Here is a 25,179-nt window from a genome sequence, read left to right as displayed (position 1 = left end):
CGGACATGTTGATATCCATTTCCTCGCCATGTGTATAATCACTTGCTAACAGTCAACATAGTATGAATAACCTGTCTGTCTGGCTATCAGGTATCAATCACTATATCTATCTATCTATCTATCTATCTATCTATCTATCTATCTATCTATCCTGTCTGTCTATTTATCTCTGTGTGTGCAGCCTCAGACGATGGGAAAGTGGAGGGAGCGTGTACTGTGCGGGACTGTGACGACCCCAATGCTGAGTGCCGATACGCCCTCTGCAAATGTCTAGCAGGCTACACTGTCGAGGCTTCCGAGCTCACGTGCAGTAAGTACACCCCTACCTGGCTTTAAATAGGGCGGAGAAATAGCTCAGTCGGTAGCGGCGCTGGTTTGTAACCCAGATGTGGGTTCCATCCCCACGTTCAGCGAGAAATATACTTCCCAAATTCAAATTTGTGCCGACTCTCCTCGGTGTCCGAACACCCCCGTATGCACGCATGCGCACTATAAAGAACCGAAGTTTGCAACGAAAGTCTCAGGGCTTGGAAACACGAATACACGCATGCAGGGAACAAAGTGGGTAGCGCCGTGCTGTATGGCAGCTCGCTTTCCCCAGGGAGAAAGCAGCCCGAATTTCCATGAAGTTAACCGCACAGGACTAAAATCGTTATCTTGAACTTAATCTTGCCTCGGAATTCCTGTCTAACGTTGGGTATGCCTGAGAGGGATGCCAACCCGTGCCCTAGCTCTTTCTTGGGTCCGAACCCCTGTCTGAAATCAGCCTGGAGGATTGACATGGCGCGCGTTCCGTGCCAGACAGTTGGGGGTTGTTTTCAACACTATGCCACTATGAAAACATAGCTACCCACCTACTCTCCCGCCAAAACGCTGTGCCCCTAAGAAAACATAGCAACTCACCTACTCTCCCGCCAAAACGCTGTGCCCCTATGAAAACATAGCAACTCACCTACTCTCCCGCCAAAACGCTGTGCCCCTATGAAAACATAGCAACTCATCTACTCTCCCGCCAAAACGCTGTGCCCCTATGAAAACATAGCAACTCACCTACTCTCCCGCCAAAACGCTGTGCCCCTATGAAAATACAAATTTCACTCTTTGATTCTTTGCACGGGAAAGAAGAAGGGTATGCCCGAGGAGTTTATATACTGTCATCACGGAGGGTATACCCCTAGGATTTCATTAACGGTAAGGACGGAGGTAATGCCCTGAGAATTGTATACATGGGAACGGGAGGAGAGAGGGTGTGCATCGAGGATTTTAATCGCGGTAAAGAGAGGGGGTATGCCCCAAGGATTGTATACATGGGAAGGAAGGAGAGTTGGTTTGTCCCAAGGATTAAATTCACGGGAAGGGAAGAGAGATGGTATGCTCCACGGATTTGATTCATGGCAAGGGAAGAGAGATGGTATGCTCCACGGATTTGATTCATGGCAAGGGAAGAGAGATGGTATGCTCCACGGATTTGATTCATGGGAAGGGAAGAGAGATGATATGTCCCAATAATTGTATGCGGGGGAAGGAAAGAGAGATGGTATGCCCCCAGGATTTTGACTCACCTGAGTCATTGGTGAGTATTTGGATTCATATGTGTCCGTCTGTATGGAGCCTGCCCGGCCGTGGACAAAAAACGTAACGCTGAGGTTATCTTGGAAGTTTGTAAAGCTAGGCCTCTGAAATTATGCGCACTTTTAGGGTTTAATGTTCTCACAAAGTGACCCCAGTTTGGTTGACACTCGTCAAATGTGGAGGTTTAATAATTTACCGACGTGATCCTATGTTACATACAGGGATCGTACAGGTCATGGAAACCCTGGAAAGTCATGGAATTTGATTTTTAATTGTCCAGGCCTGGAAAGTCATGGAATTTCAATTCAAGCCATGGAATTTAATAAAAATAAGAAAGAAAAAAGCAATTAACCTTTAGCACGCCAGCGGCGATTTTCGTCGCCCAGCCATTACTGCAGTAAAATTGAAATCAAGAATGCTGCAGTAAAACGGTGATGTTGTTTTACTGGAGAAAAACTGTTTACACTTTTTCTTCAGCATTTTGGCATTATTCAGTTATTCTGCAGAAAAACAGAAATGCTGGAGAAAAACTGTCTTGTCTGCAGCATTTCTGCATAATGTCATCTTTCGCCGAAGCAACGGGTTTTTCTGGAGCAAAACATTTTACTGCAGTAAAATTGAAATAAAGAATGCTGCAGTAAAACGGTGCTGTTGTTTTACTGCAGAAAATCTGTTTACACTTTTTCTGCAGCATTTTGTACTGGCTCATTATAATGTTGGAGCACGCGAGCCCCCCTCTGTCGAGAGATGGACTCATCCAGAATTACCAATAGTTGTGCGTGACACGAATGTATTTTGTCTGTTTGACTTCCTTTCCGCCGGAAGTTCAAAGTTTCAAATTAAACAATGGCACCTGTCAGCAACATTGTCACATTTTCCCAGACGAACGCAGTAGTCCACTTCGTGTTCGATTTGCTTCAGAAATTGTTCACGTTCGGCCGCCATTGTGAAGTTGAATATAATGCCCTTATGCTACATGCCTTCTGATTGGTACACTGCGGAACAAACTACATGTATTATACTATCCCAGGGGGCGACGAATACAAACGCTACTTTACAATGTCGTTCGTTTTTCTCCAGAAAAACTGTCACAGACTATTCTGAAGAAAAAGTTAATCGCAATAATGCTGCAGAAAACCAAGTAAACATTATGCTTCAGAAAAACTGCTTTACTGCAGTAAAAAACGTTGCTTCGGCGAAAGATGACATTATGCAGAAATGCTGCAGAAAAGACAGTTTTTCTCCAGCATTTCGGGTTTTCTCCAGAACAACTGAATACTAAATGTCATAATCCGCCAAGAGCCAGTACAAAATGCTGCAGAAGAAATGTAAACAGGTTTTCTGCAGTAAAAGAACAGCACCGTTTTACTGCAGCATTCTTGATTTCAATTTTACAGCAGTAAAATGTTTTGCTGCAGAAAAAAACGCTGCTTCGGCAAAAGATGACATTATGCAGAAATGCTGCAGAAAAGAACGGTTTTTCTCCAGCATTTGTCTTTTCTGCAGAATAACTGAATAAAGTCATAATCCGCTAAGGATAGATACGCCCCAAGGGTTGCTTGAAACGTTGAGAGGAGACGTAACTACTTAATTACTGGCCGATTGTGCCTGCGGGATCCGACTGACTTGTCCGCTTGATGTTATTCTTCCAGAGCTGGCTGTGGGTCAATCCTGCAAGGGGAAGGAACACGACTGCATCAGTGGAACCTTCTGCGACACCACCTGCAACAGGTGTAGTGAGTATGTTAACGTGTGTACTATAGACAGTATGTTGACACGTCAGTAAGTTAATTACAACTCACTGAAGTTTTATCGTAAAGCGTTACCATCGATAACAATATTAACGTTGAAGTTTTCGAAACAGGAACTTTGAAACTAAGAACACTTCTGGCGATTGGCGATCTTCAGACATGACCCAAGTTTAGTTGAACCTCGATGAATGTCAAGGTTATAGCGGGGTCATTTGCAGGTCGTAAACACTTGGGGTTGATGTTCGGATGATTTGGAACTCTGGCCTCCAAATTTTACACACTTTTAACCTTGAGGTTTTCTCAAATATTTGTGAAGCTAGAGAAAGTTTGCACACTTCTAGTGTTTTATGATCGCGTGACATGACCTCAGTGTGTGTTGTCACATTGGGGTCAAGTTTGGGTAAAATAAAACCTTCAACAAAACCCAAGTCTGCTTGACCTGCCTCAAGTTCAAAGGTCCAGTGGGGTCTAGTGTGAGTAACACTAATACAAAAAATAATATTTGTTAAAAGTTGTTGATGTTCAAATCTCAAACGGTTTCGGGGTTTTATTACTTCTGTACATGACTAGGCTGGTTGATCCGGGTCATACTTCAAGGTCACAATAGGATCGAGTTCGGGTCAAAAAGGACACAACTGTCACTGTCTTCAAAGAATTACGGTTAACCTTAATTATTTAGGTGCATGCTCTAAAAAAGTCAATCAAATGTTTTTGTTAGCGAGTTCCACCAAAGAAAACATACACCTAGTTTTCTAAGGTTGATCCTAAATGCTAATAAACACAATTCAAAATGAACAAAATACTTTGACCAGAACGGCGAGCTTATTTTGTTGCATCTTCTCTTCGTAGCCAATCCGCTATGGCGTCTCAAACAAGCTAAGGTTATCCGGGCGTTTCCAGTCGGTGACTGTTTCTAACCATCACAACTAAATCGTTGTTTCGGTTCATGTGCAAGCCAGCATGCATTTTGCTGGCTTACACACCCCCACCCCTACCCAAATCATGCAACACAAGACAATGTAACCACCAACTGAGATTACAATCAACAAAGGAATTGCCTTAGGCCTCAGCCCCAGAGCGCGCCGTCTGCTCTGTCATAGAGTAGACGTAAGGCCACAAACAAATAGTCTGTTTACGGTATCCCGACCGACCCTATTTTTTCGCGCGACCCCAGACTTTTTTTTTTTGCATTTTGGAAAAAGAAAAAAAAATATATATATAATATATATATATATATCCCATGACCTCCCTTCTTTGTCTCTGTTACTTCAGTATGGGTATATATGTTGTATTTTTATAGCTCAATAAATACATCATGGACTCCAAAAAATATATGATAGTGCAGATTCCGATTTGGGCAAAGGACTACTTTCCTCCCGACCTTTGACCTCGCGCCGAACAATGTGACACATTTGTATGAAGTTCTAAAATCGTATTGCACGGCTCAGAAAACCATATCAGTTGCACGCAAAAATGAATCTCAGAACTGATCTGATGTATGAGATGCAATAAGCAAAAGTTTCTTTCATTATGAAAGCAATGCAGGTCGAAAAAAACGAACATTCAACTTACAAGATAACCAGATGCTAGCGAACCAAAACAAAAACACGAGTACCCTCCCCTTGCATCGTTAGCAGACGACTTTTGAGAATCTGTCGGCAGTGTGTTTTGGTGTGCGCCTTCAGCTATCAAACATCGGCTGTTTCACGTGTTTTGCGAGCAAGTCTACTCTTTTGCCTGGCTCTGCAGTAAGTCCACATATTTTTCCGTAATCCAGTCATATTCCTTCAAAATGCAATCAATCGGCGGTGACAGACGTGTCGGTCGCGTTTTCCTCTCACCCATACCAGTTTAAGTTCATCCATGCAAACACACTCGCAAAACAGTTTATCACGTAGATACATTTCAAATAGGGAGCAAATGGTTAAATCTAAACCTACATATTTGTTCCCTAAGATTTGCTTCTCTGTCAATAAGCCTAATTACACACGTTCGAGAAAAACAACGTGGAATCATTCTGAATCGAGTAAGCCAAATGGGTCCCAAACCCGTTTCGCCCGTTCTGCCGACCTGAAACGCAAAACAAAAGAATTGTGCGCTTCAACTAAATTAATTTCTATTCGACTTCATTACTTTCTTGCAACTTATGAACCTTTACTTAAAGCTTTTAAATGGTCTGAAAGTAGTGTTACCGCGTACTTATCGATGCACTCATTCGTTTTATTTTTTCAGCGACGGTCACTTAGTTTAAGGTTGCAAAAGGGCTAAGTCTCGCTGGCAACAGTTTTACCCAGCACAGATCGCAACAGTGCCGCTAGTAGTCTACACTTTGTGTTTGATGGTAGAATGGGATATACAGATTACAACACTCGTGGTTTTTTATATGGCTTGTATTTCAGTCAAGACCCAGCGGGAATATCAATCGAGAGCCACTCGCCAGAGGCTCGTGTCTCCCGATGATATTCATCCGCTGGGTCTTGACTGAAATACAAGCCATATAAAAAACCACTCGTGTTGTAACCTATACATATAAAAAAAAAAGGCAAAATAACTTAAAAAATATGTTTTATTGGAGAAAAAAAAAAAATAAAAAAAAATAAAAATCCCGACCCACCGACCCTATTTTTTGGCCTATGTTACTGTAAACAGACTTTTTTTTTTGCCTAACCAAGCTAAGGAAAGGTCACCCTCGCGCAAAATCGGAAGTCCACAAAACAGGGAGACAAAATAACACGCTTTCACCTTGTGCAGTTAGGCAGTTTGAACGTGTCTTTTGCGTTGTTTTTGGTGTTAAAAACTGACCTACGATTAAAGAGCAGACATCGGCCGCGAGGAGCACCGCAATTTTAAAGAATTCGTATCCTTTTCTATTGAGTATTATTTCTGCGAAAAATATTCAGGATCATCAAGACTTGAAAAATAGAGTGCGCCCTGCTAAAAATACGATTGGGGTGGTTCGTTCGTTACTCTTACTGTCCTGATCACTTACATTAGCACCCGAGTGTGCGAAAGACTAAAAAAAAAATGCAGATGAAACACACCAACTTCGCTACAACGGAGCCATTTCGAGCGATGTCAGTCACTAACTATTTATCCCCGAGTACGCAGTACTAGGGTCCAACAGACTTTAATTGTGTGTCTGTGTGTGTGTGTGTGTGTGTGTGTGTCTGTCTGTCTCGACTTAACAGCTTATTGCTGGGAAACTACTGGGCGCAGTTCGTTCAAAAGTTGATACACTAACTTGATAATAGGTCCGATTGATCGTATTAAAACTTCATAATGTTACCTGGGACCTAAATGCGAAATAATCCACAAAAACGACTCTTGGCGGTGGGCGCAATTCGCGGTGGGATAGAACTGCTGTTCGGCTCATAGAACAGCCAAGCCAGCGACACCAGGCTTTGTGTGCGTGTGCCACTGACTTCGCGTGCTGCGCGACCTAATTTTATGAACGAGCAAAGTTAGCAGTCTAGGCATTTGAGTTCACTGGCAAAATTGTCAGAGTTGGTGGCTTGGTGGAAAGCACGTCCGCCTATGGCCAAGGTCGATTCCCGGCATGGGCGGTCTATTATTTTTTTTTATTTATTTATTTTTTTTTATTTATTTTTTTATTCTTGTTTACTATTGTTTATTATGAACGTTTTAATGTTTTATTTTACTCTAATAATTTTTTTAATTGTGTAAAATAAATTAAAAGATTTTTTTTTTTTTTTTAAATCCACGTGCACAAGACAAAAACTTTCATACTGGGGTAGCGAGCCAGTCTGAAGAGTACTCAGGTCCAGCGCCAGCGTTTTTTGACTCACATGCGAAGCAAAAGTGAGTCTATGTACTCACCCGAGTCGTCCGTCCGTCCGTCCGTCCCGGCGTCCGTCCGTCCGTCCCGGCGTCCGTCCGTCCGAAAAACTTTAACGTTGGATATTTCTTGGACACTATTAAGTCTATCAACACCTGATGTGGCCTGATGGTGTATGGTTACAAGATCTCAAAAAACATGTGCGGCAACTTGACCTCACTTCAAGTTCAAGGTCACAGGGGCCGTAATTGTTGTCTTAAAAACGACCATTTTTCACATTTTCGCATTTTTTTCTGAAGTTATCGAGAATGGCAACCTTAGCTATGTATGCTATACAGGGCAATGTAAGCCCTATCTTTGGACACCAGTTTGGTTGACCTTGCTTCAAGGTCAAGGTCGCAAGGGTCCTTTAAAGTTGGATTGTATACATATTTTGAAGTGACCTTGACCCTGAACTATGGAAGATAACTGTTTCAAACTTTAAAAAAATTATGTGGGGCACATGTTATGCTTTCATCATGAGACACATTTGGTCACATATGATCAAGGTCAAGGTCACTTTGACCCTTATGAAATGTGACCAAAATAAGGTAGTGAACCACTAAAAGTGACCATATCTCATGGTAGAAAGAGCCAATAAGCACCATTGTACTTCCTATGTCTTGAATTAACAGCTTTGTGTTGCATGACCTTGGATGACCTTGACCTTGGGTCAAGGTCACATGTATTTTGGTAGGAAAAATGTGTAAAGCAGTTCTTATTGTATGATGTCATTGCTAGGTTTAGTTATTTGACCTTGACCCTGAAGGTCAAGGTCATGTCAAGGTCAAGCATGTGAGTCGTATGGGCTTTGCCCTTCTTGTTATTTTTATCAAATGGTTACGTAAACTCATGACGTCAAAAGATGTTGGAATTTGGTTTTTGCAACAATGTTCCTCAAGTGATTTTACAAACAACGAAACCACTTTAATTGGGAACATGTCTTAATTCGCTGAAGAACAATGGGTATTTTCATACGTTAGATCGGGAAAGTCATATCTAGCATCATGCAGAATTAAAATACACTAAAGTCTTTTTACAAAAACTACAGTCTGTTTCAATGACTTTCAACAATGTTCAACATTATAAATCGAGAAAACATGACACTTTGAACGAAATGTCGTGCACAAAAGTTTTTCTGATCCCGAATCATTGTGTGAAACTTTCTTTACAACTTTCTTTCATGAAGTGTACGTATTTATCTAGCAATAGGCGTGTACCCTGGTTTGAGCGAACACTGTTTTCGTGGTGCGCTACCTCTGTTTATAAAAAATTTTAAAAAATTAAAACATACACAGCGGCCATAATTCTTCTATATTTGAATGAATTTCAACTTCAAAAAGGATGTTTATATTGCAGATTTAAAAAAATCAATGCATGAAGAATTTGAAAAAACAGTTGGTTCTACCTACATAGAGAGTGACCCCTATCTAATATCTAGCGAGCCTGGTAGCCTATACGAATTCATCTGAACAATACGGGTTGCGCTCTGCCAACACAGGTGTGTAGTTTAGCACATATCATTTTCCTCAGGTGTTTTTCTATTTACAAACGCATCGTTAAATTCGGAGTGCGCGCGCGCGTGTGTATTTGTGTGTGTAATCATACGTTGTGGTTGTGTGTTTGTGTGTGTAATCATACGTTGTGCGTGTGTGTTTGTGTGTGTAATCATACGTTGTGCGTGTGTATTTGTGTGTGCAATCATACGTTGTGCGTGTGTGTTTGTGTGTGTAATCATACGTTGTGCGTGTGTATTTGTGTGTGCAATCATACGTTGTGCGTGTGTGTTTGTGTGTGTAATCATACGTTGTGCGTGTGTGTTTGTGTGTGTAATCATACGTTGTGCATGTGTGTTTGTGTGTGTAATCATACGTTGTGCATGTGTGTTTGTGTGTGTAATCATACGTTGTGCGTGTGTGTTTGTGCAAGTAGCCGATAGGTGGTGTTTTTAGCACGTGTATACCTGTGTGTGAGTGTGTGTGTGTGTGTGTGTGTGTGTGTGTGTGTGTGTGTATGTGTGTGTGTGTGTGTGTGTGTGTGTGTGCATGTTCGTGTGTGTGTCTATGCAGCAATATAGTATGTGTGTGAATGTAAGCCTCTGTGTGTGTGTGTATTCAGTCAAGTTGTGTGTGTTGGTGGGTTGTAAGCTTAGGTTTGTTTGATGGCATTACTGTTGATCCATTCATATTAAGACTGACAAAAGCAAAGGTGTGTGTGTGTGTGTGTGTGTGTGTGTGTGTGTGTGTGTGTGTGTGTGTGTGTGTGTGTGTGTGCAGCCGTTATACTTGGAGAGCAGTGTTGGAGTACACCCCAATGTCAGGCTGGAGCCATCTGCGACATTGACAAGAAATGCAGTGAGTAAACTCATAAAGCTGCCTTCAAAATTGTTTCCCTCTCCCCCAACCTCCCCATCGCAATGAACTACAAGAAAAATGTTCATTCAAAATGAACAGCGTCGATGCAATGTCCACCAAAGATTTATTTTGGGAAGTGTTAAAGGTTAGGGTCAAAAGTTAATGAATTGCATGTTGTGCTGGATATATAAATTGTTTATTTCAGTCAATGCTTGATTCATAAGTACATTTTTCAGCATGGTGCATCTACAGGAGGGTGCTCCAACAATGATGCATAGTGCCAACATTTAGCGCAAACTTTTCACAACAGTGCATTATTACCACAAAGCGCATACAGCGATTATATAGTAGCAAGTTGCACTAAACATTTGAACAAAATGCATTTTGTTCAAATGGTAACAGCACAGCACCAAGTTTTGCATAAGTGCACAACAGCACTGACCATTTCACAAAAGTGCATTACAGCTGTGACAATTTTACAAAAGTGCATTGACCATTTCAGGCAGATGGCTAACATGCAGATTTCGCTTTTGTCTGTCTTTCTTTGAAAAGTAGGCATGTTCAAGATCGATGAAGTCATGAGCAATTGGGTTAGATGACAGAAAAGATTCAACAAGTCGCGTAAGGCGAAAATACAATATTTAGTCAAGTGGCTGTCGAACTCACAGAATGAAACTGAACGCAATGCAACGCAGCAAGACCGTATACTCGTGGTCCACCGCTCACAGCATTGGCAGTGAAATTGACAAGAAGAGCGGGGTAGTGGTTACGCTATGCTGCATAGCACGCTTTTCTGTACCTCTGTTCGTTTTAACTTTCTGAGCGTGTTTTTAATCCAAACATATCATATCTATATATTTTTGGAATCAGGAACCGACAAGGAATAAGATGAAAGTGTTTTTAAATTGATTTGGACAATTTAATTTTGATAATAATTTTTATATATTTAATTTTCAGAGCTTGTTTTTAATCCAAATATAACATATTTATATGTTTTTGGAATCAGCAAATGATGGAGAATAAGATAAACGTAAATTTGGATCGTTTTACAAATTTTTATTTTTTTTTACAATTTTCAGATTTTTAATGACCAAAGTCATTAATTAATTTTTAAGCCACCAAGCTGAAATGCAATACCGAACCCCGGGCTTCGTCGAAGAGTACTTGACCAAAATTTCAACCAATTTGGTTGAAAAATGAGGGCGTGACAGTGCCGCCTCAACTTTCACGAAAAGCCGGATATGACGTCATCAAAGACATTTATCAAAAAAATGAAAAAAACGTTCGGGGATTTCATACCCAGGAACTCTCATGTCAAATTTCATAAAGATCGGTCCAGTAGTTTAGTCTGAATCGCTCTACACACACACACAGACACACACACAGACACACACACAGACACACGCACATACACCACGACCCTCGTTTCGATTCCCCCTCGATGTTAAAATATTTAGTCAAAACTTGACTAAATATAAAAACGTCAGATTCAGTTAGATGACAGAAAAGATTCAAAAACGTCAGATTCAGTGTTTTGGGCACTGTTGAACAGGAACATTCTCTCCTGTTCAACAAATGTGGGTTCAATTCAAAAGCAACATTGTCACAGATAGGCTAGTGTTACATTTCTGTAAAGTTTCAAAAACATCTTCCATGTTTTGGTTACTGTTGAACAGAGGCATATTTTCCTGTTCAAAAAAGTCTGACACAAATTGTCGTAGTTGTGGGTTAAGGTTCGATCTATACTGTCCTTCAAACGAGTCGTAGAACCGTCATTGTCACAGATAGTGTTACATTTCTGTTTTACATTCAAACGAGTCGTAGAAGTAGTAGTACATTTGCGTTTGGTTGTTATATTTAGTCAAGTTTTGACTAAATATTTTAACATCGAGGGGGAATCGAAACGAGGGTCGTGGTGTATGTGCGTGTGTGCGTGTGTGTGTGTGTGTCTGTGTGTGTGTGTAGAGCGATTCAGACTAAACTACTGGACCGATCTTTCTGAAATTTGACATGAGAGTTCCTGGGTATGAAATCCCCGAACGTTTTTTTCATTTTTTTGATAAATGTCTTTGATGATGTCATATCCGGCTTTTCGTGAAAGTTGAGGCGGCACTGTCACGCCCTCATTTTTCAACCAAATTGGTTGAAATTTTGGTCAAGTAATCTTCGACGAAGCCCGGACTTCGGTATTGCATTTCAGCTTGGTGGCTTAAAAATTAATTAATGACTTTGGTCATTAAAAATCTGAAAATTGTAAAAAAAAATAAAAATTTATAAAACGATCCAAATTTACGTTTATCTTATTCTCCATCATTTGCTGATTCCAAAAACATATAAATATGTTGTATTCGGATTAAAAACAAGCTCTGAAAATTAAATATATAAAAATTATTATCAAAATTAAATTGTCCAAATCAATTTAAAAACACTTTCATCTTATTCCTTGTCGGTTCCTGATTCCAAAAACATATAGATATGATATGTTTGGATTAAAAACACGCTCAGAAAGTTAAAACAAAGAGAGGTACAGAAAAGCGTGCTATCCTTCTTAGCGCAACTACTACCCCGCTCTTCTTGTCAATTTCACTGCCTTTGCCATGAGCGGTGGACTGACGATGCTACGAGTATACGGTCTTGCTGAAAAATGGCATTGCGTTCAGTTTCATTCTGTGAGTTCGACAGCTACTTGACTAAATATTGTATTTTCGCCTTACGCGACTTGTTTTTTCTTTTAGATTCCTGTCACTCATACTAGCAGTATTGATTGAGGTACATAAATCTGTTGATGTACAGGGATGACTTGTTTGTAATGAATCCTTGTTTCCTCCACATTGAGTTTGCATTGCAGTTGGACAGAAATGAACAGGTGTTAATTGATAAACACATTGATAATGGCTTTTGAGAAAATCAATCAATTCTGCAAAGGAATTAACTTGATGACATCAAAACTGCAGCGCCATTTGAAGAATGGTTACCATTTCTGTTTCTTTGATGGGAATCAAACAAATAAAAACATTGACTATCCAAGTTACCATGAATGGCAATAGTTGACTCCTGAAAAGTAGCAAGGATATAATTTGAGACGATAAACGCCTGATGCAATCCCTCCTCAAGGTCAGTCAACTCAAAACCTTCATCATTCGCAACATCAGTAGGCAACACAGCGGGATTCGTATGTCCAGAAATCATGTCGAAAAAATATTACATTTCAAAAGCATGTCCAACCACAGTTGTTGGCAAGTGTTCGTGTCCGAAGTAGCCTTCAGTGTGTGTATATGTATTCATGTGACAGAGAACGTGACCTCATTGTTCAATCCTCTCTCTCTCTTCTTTCTCATTCGAACGCACACACGCAAGAACGTAGCCTACGCACGCATGCACGCGCACGCACACACACACACACACACACACACACACACACACACCCCGCTGACGCACACGGCAAACCACGCACACACACACTGACTGTCGGCAAGCATCTCTTTTTGTTTTCTTTACCTTTGTTTATTGTGTTTTCGATATTTGTGTTTATTTTTTGCTTGACTTATCTGTTTTATTTTAATGTTTGCTATCCACATCGTGTGATAAATGTTTCTTCTCAGTCTCCGAGTCAGTTTAGTTTCTGCACGCCGCTTTGGTACTCCTTGTTTTTCTTTCTGGTGTTTTGTGCGCGACTGATTTGCGGATTTATTTTTATTCCTTTCATATGCAGTTGAAGTGTTGTGGGTGTTATTGTCTGTATATGCTATGTTGCGTCTGTGTATGCCTACAAGAATTTTGGGTGTAATGTGCCTGTGGTCTGCTCGCAGTCGAGCACAGAAAACATGGCGGCGCCCTGCAGGCAAATTCGTGGAAAGTCTTCCCGACCGCAGATACCAGCGTCGTCCGCGACGCTGGAATCATGTTTTGGCGATTAAACTTTCTGACTCCTGACTTCTGACATACATGTATCATTGACACTTACTCGGCGGGCGCAGTGGCGTAGTGGATAAGACATGCGCCTCTTAAACGGAAGGTCGTGAGTTCAAATCGCGGGCGCGGCCGCCTGGTGGGTTAAGGGTGGAGATTTCTCCGGTCTCCCAGGTCAACTTATGTGCGGGCCTGCTAGTGCCTTATCCCCCTTCCTGTGCACGCAACCACAAAACTATGTGCGCACGGAAAAGTTCCTGTAACACATGTCAGAGTTCGGTGTGTTATAAAAACACAAAAATACCGAGCATGATTCACCAAAAATTGGCGTATGCTGACCGAATGGCGGGGTAAAAACGGTCAAACACGAACAAATCCACTCGTGCAAAACATGAGTGAACATGCGAGTTTCAGCCCATGAAGGAAGAAGAAGAAGAACATTGACACTTACTTTGTGACTTCCAGGAAGCACTAACTGCGTGTATCAACATTGTTTGTGCGTGTATTAACATTGTTTGTGCGTGTATTAACATTGTTTGTGCGTGTATCAACATTGTTTGTGCGTGTATTAACATTGTTTGTGCGTGTATTAACATTGTTTGTGCGTGTATCAACATTGTTTGTGCGTGTATTAACATTGTTTGTGCGTGTATCAACATTGTTTGTGCGTGTATCAACATTGTTTGTGCGTGTATTAACATTGTTTGTGCGTGTATCAACATTGTTTGTGCGTGTATCAACATTGTTTGTGCGTGTATCAACATTGTTTGTGCGTGTATTAACATTGTTTGTGCGTGTATCAACATTGTTTGTGCGTGTATTAACATTGTTTGTGCGTGTATCAACATTGTTTGTGCGTGTATTAACATTGTTTGTGCGTGTATCAACATTGTTTGTGCGTGTATCAACATTGTTTGTGCGTGTATCAACACTGTTTGTGCGTGTATCAACATTGTTTGTGCGTGTATCAACATTGTTTGTGCGTGTATCAACATTGTTTGTGCGTGTATCAACATTGTTTGTGCGTGTATCAACATTGTTTGTGCGTGTATCAACATTGTTTGTGCGTGTATCAACATTGTTTGTGCGTGTATTAACATTGTTTGTGTGTGTATCAACATTGTTTGTGCGTGTATCAACATTGTTTGTGCGTGTATCAACATTGTTTGTGCGTGTATTAACATTGTGCATGTTATGAACTTTAGGACTTTTTACTTAAAGAATGTTTGAAGACCTACACTCTGTGTTGTCTTGTGTTACTGTGGTGTTACTCTGTTTGAAGAGTGACCTAGAAACTTCCTTTTTGACTCAACTGGGTTATCGGCGAGTCTTAGTAATGAGCAGCGTCTGTCTGTATGGACAGACGGACGGACGTCCGTGAACAAAAAAACTTAACGTTGAGGTTATCTCTGATGTTTCTGAAACTAGAGCTTTGAAACTTTGCATACTTCTAGGGTTTGATGATCTCCTGACATGACCTCAGAATGGTTGATTCTCGTTTTGGGGTCACAGCGGGGCCATGTTTGATTTATAAAAACTGAACGTTGAAGTTATTTCGGATATTTTTTAGGCTAGACCTTTCAAACTTAATCTCCCGACTTGACCCCAGTTATGTTGACCCCCGTAAGGTGTTGAGGTCACAGCGGGGTCGTGTTAGATTCATAAAAACTTAACCTTGACATTATCTTAGGTGTTTTTGAAACGAGTGCTGTGAAACTGTGCACACCTGAAGGTGTTTGATGATCTGCCAATATGACCCTAGCTTGGTTGACCCTCTTCAAATGTTGGGGTCACAGCGGGGTCGTGTTCATAAACACTTTAACAGGGTTCGCACAGTCCTTAAAGGTGTCTAGAAACTTTTAAAAACTGACCACCCCTTTTTAAGTTCTTATAAGTATGTAAAAATGGACCTATGCTTGTAAAAGTTTGTAAAACTGCGGTGTGACTGAAATACCTTCTTTCTGAAAGTGTGTGCTTTCAATGTGGAATGTTTAACCTGCTGTGTGAAGCAAATAATTAAAAAAGTAAAATTAAAAACAAAAATTTGGGATCAGTGAAAACGGACATGCTAGCACCCCATTCAAAGCGAAAGTAGATAATCAAGGGGCAGTACTCCGTTTGACTATGATATGCATTGATTACTTTCCATTGTCTTTGTTTAAAGTAGATTTGGTTGACAATACCAGGTGCGTGGTCTTTCAGTGATGCATGGCTTTCAGAGCCAGTATTTTCACACTGGCTCGCAAAAGACACTTCTGGCAACAAAGGAAAGAATCTTTGCAAAGCTTTCAAGAAGTCATTTCAATTGTCTTCAATTGAAAAATCTGCAGTAGCCACGCATGTTAAAGATATTGGTAAATTAGCTGGGAGTGTTATTTGTCTGTGTGCCAAGTCGTTAAAGGTTGTAACATTGCGGGACTTCTTTTTATTAAAAGAGGTTTTCAACATTTGTTTTTTAACTATTTGTTTCTGTCTTGTCACCATTGTGAAGCAGGGTTTTATACATTTATCGTGTGCCAAGCACATCTTTCTTTTTCTTCTTTTAACACAGTCCAACAACATATTCTTGGCCTACACTGGACATGTCCCCGAGTACGCAGTACTAGGGTCCAACAGACTTTAATTGTGTGTCTGTCTGTCTCGACTTAACAGCTTATTGCTGGGAAACTACTGGGCGCAGTTCGTTCAAAAGTTGATACACTAACTTGATAATAGGTCCGATTGATCGTATTAAAACTTCATAATGTTACCTGGGACCTAAATGCCAAATAAATCACAAAATCCACTCTTAACGGCGGGCGCAATTCGCGGTGGGATAGAACAGCCGTTCGGGTAATCCGCCAGCCAGCCAGCGACAGCGACACCAGGCTTATTGCGTGCGTGCGTGCTTTGCGTGCGTGTACCACTGTGCGCGAGGAGTATAGGCATTTGAGTTCACTGGCGAATGATAGAATTGGTGGCTTGGTGGAAAGCGTTTCCGACTATGGCTAAAGTGATCCGGGTTCGATTCCCGGCATGGGCTGTCTGTTTTTTTTATTTTTTTATTTTTTTTTTATAATAAATTCTTGTTTACTATTGTTTATTATGAACGTTTTAATGTTTTATTTTACTCTAATAATTTTTTTAATTGTGTAAAATAAAAAAATTTTAAATTTTTTAAATCCACGTGCACAAGACAAAAACTTTTATACTGGGGGAGCGAGCCAGTCTGAAGAGTACTCGGGTCCAGCGCCAGCGTTTTTTTTTATTATTTCAGATTTGCAGTACCTTTTACAGTGTTGCACACTTTTAGGGTTTGATGATCTCACGAAGTGACCCCAGATTAGTGGACGTCAAGCTATGATGTCATTGTTAGATTTGATCACAGCTTAGTGTCTGGTGATGCTAGTCTTTGCTAGACTACTGGTGATGACATCATGTTATGATGTCATAGTGTCAGAAATGAGGTCACTAACGTGTCTGAGTACACATCTTTTGTCTTGGCCAGCAAAAGGTTTATTTGGTCAAGAAAATAATGGTTTCTCAAAATTTAGAGGGTGTTGAGTATGAGGCTAGTGATGGAGGTGGGAAGGGGGTCGGGGTGCTTTAAGTTTGAAAATATATACATGTTAGTTTAGTGGGTAGAAGCGCTGACCAACAAGTGTTCAGATATTTGTCTAATTGTCGTTTCTAGATAGTAAAATATGTGCTGAAAACGGTCAGCTATCGCACCATCAAGAAATCGGTTCCCTAGTACCCCTTTAAGGCTCTGGAACCACCCCGGGTGGCAATATCGGGTCGCAACAAAGAGTGTTCCCCATAGCCGGAAAGAGCCTCAACCGTGAAAGATAGAAAGAAAGGTATTGAACAAAAAAGACGCACAACACCAATGTGAACCATTTGTGTTATCATACCTATATTAAAATATTGATGACCATGGAATAAATGGGTTATTTTTAGATTTCTGACAAAAAATCGCGAAAAACATGACAAATTGTCTTTTTTATAGCCTAAACTATGAAAGATTTAAAGACAAGTATTGAACACAAAAGATAGCAATGGATAATGGCAACAACATTTGCTCTCATTGTTGTACAAAATTGTTGATTGTTTTTCAATACTTTTCCGTTTTTGTGGATTTCACAAAGCATACCAATTAAACGGCAGTCCAGGTAACTCGTCGGAATTTTTGCGGCTAAGAGCCTCAACATTTGAAGATAGAAAGACTATCATTGAACAAAAACTATGGTAAACACTAATGTTAATAACTTTTGATCTCACACTGATATTGAAATATTGATGACCATGCAATTAATGGGCTATTTTCAGATTTGTGGGTACAAAATCGCCCAAAACATGACAAATTGTCTTTTTTCTAGCCTAAACTATGAAAGATTTAAAGACAAGTATTGGATATAAACGATTGAACGGGATAATAGCAACAACATTTGCACTCATTGTTGTACAAAATTGTTGATTGTTCTTGAATATTTTCCGTTTTTGTGGATTTCACAAAGCGTACCGATTAATCGGCAACCCGTGTCAATCATCCGAATTATTTCATGCTGCGCCAAAACGATTGAAAATGGATGGAATATTAGTGTTTGAAGACAAAAGGCGCACATTGTCATGTTAAGCATATCTTGTTACACCGTATACCCATCAAAATCGTGATAGCTCTTGGTTTGAATGTTACAATGTTTGATTTTGTGCAAGTTACACACATTGATACTGACAAAATGTAATGATATTCCAGGACAATATATCCAGCGCGCTCTTTGGGTCCCCAAAACACTGTACATGGTGAGTCCCATTGTGGTGCCAAAGTAGAAAATAATTATATTCACTTTAGCGATAGTCCGCAGTAGACGACATCAAATGACACAGACTGTACTGATTACAAGGGGTAAGATGGTTGAGGGAGGGGCGGGGGCAACGAAGGCGAGTCGTGAGCAAGCATTTCCTATTCTTGTTTAAAAATCGGACATGACGAAGGCGAGTCATATAAGCATTTGCTTTTCCTGTTTCGTAGAAAATCAATGGATCAACACACGGCATTCAGCGCTGTGTGTGAGAAACTCTGGCACTCGCATCATGCGTCAGAGTGCTACCCTTGGCTGATCTGACGCGCGACAGCCCTTGGTAAGGTTGGAAGGCTAAATGTGTCACACACCTTTCTTCTGCACGTTACCCATGGTCTGTTTCAAGACATCAGTGAGCAACAGGAATCTTGTTCACATCTAACCCGCTTGCTTGTCAAACTGGAACACGTTTCTGTTTCAGGAATGGGTTTTGGTGGACGCTGCAACCGATACGATTACAACTGCGCATTTGGTCTTGTCTGTGATTTCACGGAAAAGTGCAGTAAGTCTTGTGCTGACTATGCTAAACAACGTGACGTTTTCTATTAGCCTAACAGGGCCGGACTAGGTAAGTACTAAGGGGGGGGGGGGGGGGGGGTTACAGATGGGGGTGGGGGTCCAGGGGGCGAAGCCCGCTTGGTGGGGGTTGCAAGGGGGCGAATCCCCCTTGAACGTTTTTTGATGTTTCTGGAGGGAAAGGAAGCCTCTCCTTGAACGAAAAAGGTAGATTCTTTTTGGAGGGGGTGAGAGGTGCGATTTCTCCTCGGATTTCAGGATGATCCAAATGCAACCCCCCCCCCCCTCCCCCACAATAAAAAAAAGCGTTTGGGAGGTACATGCTTAAGACAGGGGGGGGTTGCGCAACCCCTGTAACCCACCCCCCCCCCCCCCTAGTCCGGCCATGCCTAACGTTACTTAGGTCGACTACAGGGTGACCCCCAAAAATGCAAGCCACACAAATGCTAATAACGTCTACATCTATAGGTCGAATAACTTCATATTAAGGAGACATTAACTTCAGCTTATTTATAACCCTCACACTAAGTGGCAATTTGGTAGATTAAATGATCTGGCTTTTGTGCAATTTGCAAAAGAGTTTCCAAATTCGGGGAACGACCCAACAGAACGAGGTTTAAAAGTGAGCGGTTGTCAATCTAACCCAATTTAAGCCCTCCAGATTGTTACCTTTGGAGTATTCGAATGACCTAGTATTCCATAACCAACATTACACTATCAGTGACTTGAATACAACAATTACAGGCAGGATCAGGGCATTTCCCATGGAGGAATGCGTTCATGTCAGTGATGAATATTTCGCGTCCATGCGTAAATTTAACTTCACAAAGAAGAGGGTCATTTTTCAGTCATTAGTGTTTGGCGAATATCTTCATAGTTGGTGTACATGAAGTTTAGTTTGTCTGCTACCATTCCAAAAAGTGTCCAGCCTGTAGGTAAAATGGTCCGACTTAAGCTTTCTCTTGAAAACGTGTTTCAAATTACACCTCCAAAATTGTCAATGACCAACATTTCCTCTCTAGGGATTGCCCTGAGCCTAGCTGTAACTGCTTTCTTCGGGTCACCAATAATTTTGGGAGTGGAGGGGGTGTTTTTGGGTACACTAAGACACTCAGATAATCGGAAAGGTAAAAGTCTTGAGGGTTTAAATCAGGTAAATATTGCTACAGCTTAATGTCAAACCTCGTTCTGTTGAGTCCATGCCCAAATGTGGAAAAAAAAATTGAAATCCCACAAAATTCAGACCATATTTTAATCTACAATATTGCCATTTTGTGGAAGGGACATGCAAAAGCTCAAAGTAATGCCCCTTAAATATGAAATTATTCAGCCACCAGATGTAAAAGTGATTAGTATTTTTGTGAGTTGCATTTTTTGGGGGTCACCTTGTACTTAACGGAATAGCATTTAACACTGTGTTAACCTGCAGACATTTGACTTGAGGAAACACTGAAGTACTTTAGTAGGTTGAATGGTAGCGGTCTGGAAAAGTTTGTTCTAGTATAACATATTTTTCCATATTTCTATCCAACCAAAATCTAGGGTATTCTGAATCGGTGTGTGTGTGTGTGTGTGTGTGTGTGTGTGTGTGTGTGTGTGTGTGTGTGTGTGTGTGTGTGTGTGTGTGTGTGTGTGTGATACGTACACGCACTGTGTGTCCAGGTTTCGGCTTGGGACGCGCGTGCAACAAAACTGAGGACTGCACCATGGGAGCATTCTGCAAAGATGGAACCTGTGAATGCCAGAACCAACTGACCCCTGGCAGCGCCATCTGTGGTACCTATCTTACTGTGGTTGTGATGTGTGGTACTACTGTGGTACCTATTTGACTGGTTGTGATGTGTGGTACTACTGTGATACCTATCTGACTGTGGTTGTGATGTGTGGTACTACTGTGATACCTATCTGACTGTGGTTGTGATGTGTGGTACTACTGTGGTACCTATCTGACTGTGGTTGTGTTGTGTGGTACTACTGTGGTACCTATCTGACTGTGGTTGTGATGTGTGGTACTACTGTGATACCTATCTGACTGTGGTTGTGATGTGTGGTACTACTGTGATACCTATCTGACTGTGGTTGTGATGTGTGGTACTACTGTGGTACCTATCTGACTGTGGTTGTGTTGTGTGGTACTACTGTGGTACCTATCTGACTGTGGTTGTGATGTGTGGTACTACTGTGATACCTATCTGACTGTGGTTGTGATGTGTGGTACTACTGTGATACCTATCTGACTGTGGTTGTGATGTGTGGTACTACTGTGGTACCTATCTGACTGGTTGTGATGTGTGGTACTACTGTGGTACCTATCTGACTGTGGTTGTGTTGTGTGGTACACTGTGATACCTCTCTGACTGTTGTTGTGATGTGTGGTACTACTGTGATACCTATCTGACTGTGGTTGTGATGTGTGGTACTACTGTGATACCTATCTGACTGTGGTTGTGATGTGTGGTACTACTGTGATACCTATCTGACTGTGGTTGTGATGTGTGGTACTACTGTGATACCTATCTGACTGTGGTATGTGGTACTACTGTGATACCTATCTGACTGGTTGTGATATGTGGTACTACTGTGATACCTATCTTACTGTGGTTGTGATGTGTGGTACTACTGTGATACTTATCTGACTGTGGTAGTGATGTGTGGTACTTATCTGACAGTGGTTGTGATGTGTGGTACTACTGTGATACCTATCTGACTGTGGTTGTGATGTGTGGTACTACTGTGGTACCTATCTGACTGGTTGTGATGTGTGGTACTACTGTGGTACCTATCTGAGTGACTGTGGTTGTGTTGTGTGGTTCACTGTGATACCTCTCTGACTGTGGTTGTGATGTGTGGTACTACTGTGATACCTATCTGACTGTGGTTGTGATGTGTGGTACTACTGTGATACCTATCTGACTGTAGTTGTGATGTGTGGTACTACTGTGATACCTATCTGACTGCGGTTGTGGTACTACTGTGATACCTATCTGACTGTGGTTGTGATGTGTGATACTACTGTGGTACCTATCTGACTGGTTGTGTTGTGTGGTACTACTGTGATACCTATCTGACTGTGGTTGTGGTGTGTGGTACTACAGTGATACCTATCTGACTGTGGTTGTGGTACTACTGTGATACCTATCTGACTGGTTGTGATGTGTGGTACTATTGTGATACCTATCTGACTGTGGTTGTGATGTGTGGCACTACTGTGATACCTAACCGGCACGGTTGGCCTAGTGGTAAGGCGTCCGCCCCGTGATCGGGAGGTCGAGGGTTCGAACCCCGGCCGGGTCATACCTAAGACTTTAAAATTGGCAATCTAGTGGCTGCTCCGCCTGGCGTCTGGCATTATGTGGTTAGTGCTAGGACTGGTTGGTCCGGTGTCAGAATAATGTGACTGGGTGAGACATGAAGCCTGTGCTGCGACTTCTGTCTTGTATGTGGCGCACGTTATATGTCAAAGCAGCACCGCCCTGATATGGCGGGGGGTCTTGACAGGGCGGGGGGTCTTGACAGGGCGGGGGGTCTTGACAGGGCGGGAGGTCTTGACAGGGCGGGGGGTCTTGACAGGGCGGGGGGTCTTGACAGGGTGGGGGGTCTTGACAGGGTGGGGGGTCTTGACAGGGCGGGAGGTCTTGACAGGGTGGGGGGTCTTGACAGGGTGGGGGGTCTTGACAGGGCGGGGGGTCTTGACAGGGCGGGGGGTCTAATCAGAGGATGGGGGTCAGAAAAGGGGGAGAGGGTTCTATTGAGTAGGGGTGTTGGGGGAGGGGGGGATAAGAAGGGAGGGAGTCTTTAATCGGGTCCTAACGTGGAGGGAGTGCGTCTTATTTTGGAGAAGGGGGGGAGTGGTCTTAGAGGGGGGCTGCCACTGTGGTGGGACATGACGAAGGAGAGTCGTATAAGCATTTTCTTTTCTTGTTGACCGTTACATTTACTGTTGTCTGTTGCACGTTAGAACCGAAACAGGGCCAGGTGTTTTCCGAATGCAGCGAAGTGTTAGCGTGCACTGTGGCCAACTCAGCCTGCGTGAAAGACGTGTGTCAGTGTAATGACGGCTTCACTGTTACTCAAACCTTCACCTGCAGTGAGTGATCATTATGACTTCGATGACGATAATGATGATGATAATGATAATGATGATGACCACGACGATGATGTTTTGGGTTTTCAGCATATTTTAGTACTTTGAAAATCCTAGTGTAGCTGCATGATGTTTATTTTGTTAATGCCATCCTCTTTTTTGCAATAAAGTGATGATTTTGAAATGATTGAATGCTAAAAATATGGAAACTTCGTGAAAAATTGATGTTTTCAAGTTAGAGCACAAGTCACTTTTCGTTGAATTTGTCGGACTTATTGCATGCGAACGTACTCAGCCGGAATTCCTGTTTTTTGACAATGTCACAGTTAAAAAAATAAAGTCTGTTGATCCGCTTAATGGCCAAAACACTTAGCCTGGCAAAGGGTACTGTCGGCAGCATAATTATGTTTCATATTTGGAAGAATGACCTTCAACCTTTGAAAATCTTTTCCTGATTGGTCATTACGAACATCTTCAGACCTAGAATTCGTTATACGCAGGTATAAGCACAATTTCTTGTTACAAACGTGAGAACGTTATTTCGATCAATACAACGTCTCGAACAGCGATATTTCCTCTCAACTCTACCTCTACAAAGTAATCTCTGCTGGAACCCCATCATGCAAGAGGCAGAGGGAGGTACGACTTGCGGCAGATCGAGCAGCGAAGAAGAATAAGCCAGTAGTTGCTGTGAATGTCAAGTCTGCGATGCTCTTAATATATTTTTTTTTTTTTTTTAATTTATCTTCCTTTACCTCAGTTGCATGCAGGCTGCTTCCACCGGTACTTTTTTGTCCTTGGCGTATTTTTGTAATAAGGGCAGGAACATCCGTCGTCTTTGGTCGTTTTTTAATGTAATCAACAGGAAAATTGTGTCATCATGTGAACACCCTCCTTTACATTAGATGTTCGTACAATTACAATACTTGCTATCTTTACATTTTAATCTAAATTCTATATGTTTATCCATCATGCTTAATTCCTTAACCGCAATCATAATCAAAAATGTATCTAATGTCTAATGAAGTTCCATACTTATAAATCCCCCTACACATTTTGCAATAATGATAGAACATTAAAGGCACAGTACGCCTCCCGTAAACCATCACAGATACTGTCAGGCTTTTACACACAGTACAAACACCCTTTCATTTACACACTCACCGCTTTTGAACATCCTAGGTGCCCTACGTAAAGAGCGAGCAATTTTCAAAGAATTAATTTTGCGGATTGTCCAATAACAAAATCGAACGGTGCGTTTTGACGCTAGACCTAACTTTTAAAATCTAAATAATAAATTGACAGCTTGTTACACAAACATTCTTAAATCATAAAAGAATTATTTTTTCATCAAGACAAGATCAGTACAATTCGAAGTTTTGAAAGTTGGAAAAAAGAAAAGCCCGGAAGCAGGGTCACGCAAGGTCCTGGTTCTCGTAGCAGACGACGGTAATGCCTATCGCCAGTTCCTCTCAACAGTCAAAAGCCATCGCTAGAGTTCGTGTGAATCACAGCCGTTTGGTGCGTTTAGATTGAGAGGTACATAATAACGTGATATTGCAGATAAGCTTACAGCGAGTCGCATTGAAAATCACAAACTGACGACTGCATTGTGAAAAAAAGGAAACTGGATCACACGGGTTCACGATGGCTCAGGGGTAAGATAAACCACGCAAAAATAAATTCTTTGAAAATTGCTCGCTCTTTATGTAGGGCACCTAGGATGTTCTCAGGTGGTGAGTGTTTAAATGAAAGGGTGTTTGTACTGTGTGTAAAAGCCTGACAGTATCTGTGATGGTTTACGGGAGGCTTACTGTGCCTTTAACATACTCAACCACTGCATGTAAATATTCAGAACTATTATACCAAACAAACAATCCTATACATTTATATTTATATTTACGTTATACTCTACAAAAACCTTATCTTCAATATATTTACAAATACTTTGAATTATTTTACAGGAATAAAAAAAATGTTCCATATAATCTATTTCACCAACACAAGATGTACTATCCACACTAGGCGAAATACCCATTATTTTTATATAAAAAAATATTTGTGGGGTATGAATTATGAAGAATTTTCCAGTGCAACAATCTTAATCGCGTTTCTTTTATGAAATTAGTTATCAAAATCCAATTGTTATCTGATTTTGAACCAACTTTCAACACGCTTTCGAACTTTTTTGTCAGAGTAAAGTTTGTTAAAATGCAAAGCTCGCCAATGGTGAGCACACACGCAGACCAACACATGGTCAACTTCTCGCCGACTTGGCCTCGGCAATTCATGAGACTTAAAGATGACAAAAATTGGA

General features: G+C 41.3%; 1 protein-coding gene across 1 annotated transcript in view; it reads left to right on the top strand.

Annotated features, from left to right (window-relative positions):
- The window catches only part of LOC138948360 (uncharacterized), a 139,897-nt gene that overhangs the window by 106,647 nt on the left and 8,071 nt on the right, over positions 1 to 25,179 (top strand). The window contains exons 29-34 of the mRNA XM_070319892.1: positions 182 to 310; positions 3,225 to 3,308; positions 9,435 to 9,512; positions 18,684 to 18,764; positions 20,441 to 20,554; positions 22,737 to 22,865. Of these exons, the coding sequence (XP_070175993.1) occupies positions 182 to 310; positions 3,225 to 3,308; positions 9,435 to 9,512; positions 18,684 to 18,764; positions 20,441 to 20,554; positions 22,737 to 22,865 (615 nt within the window). The remainder of the gene's footprint in view (positions 1 to 181; positions 311 to 3,224; positions 3,309 to 9,434; positions 9,513 to 18,683; positions 18,765 to 20,440; positions 20,555 to 22,736; positions 22,866 to 25,179) is intronic.

The sequence above is a fragment of the Littorina saxatilis genome, linkage group LG15 (genome assembly GCF_037325665.1).
Source record: "Littorina saxatilis isolate snail1 linkage group LG15, US_GU_Lsax_2.0, whole genome shotgun sequence".
In the NCBI taxonomy this organism is placed as follows: Eukaryota; Metazoa; Mollusca; class Gastropoda; order Littorinimorpha; family Littorinidae; genus Littorina; species Littorina saxatilis.
This window is presented reverse-complemented; position numbering and strand designations above follow the sequence as displayed.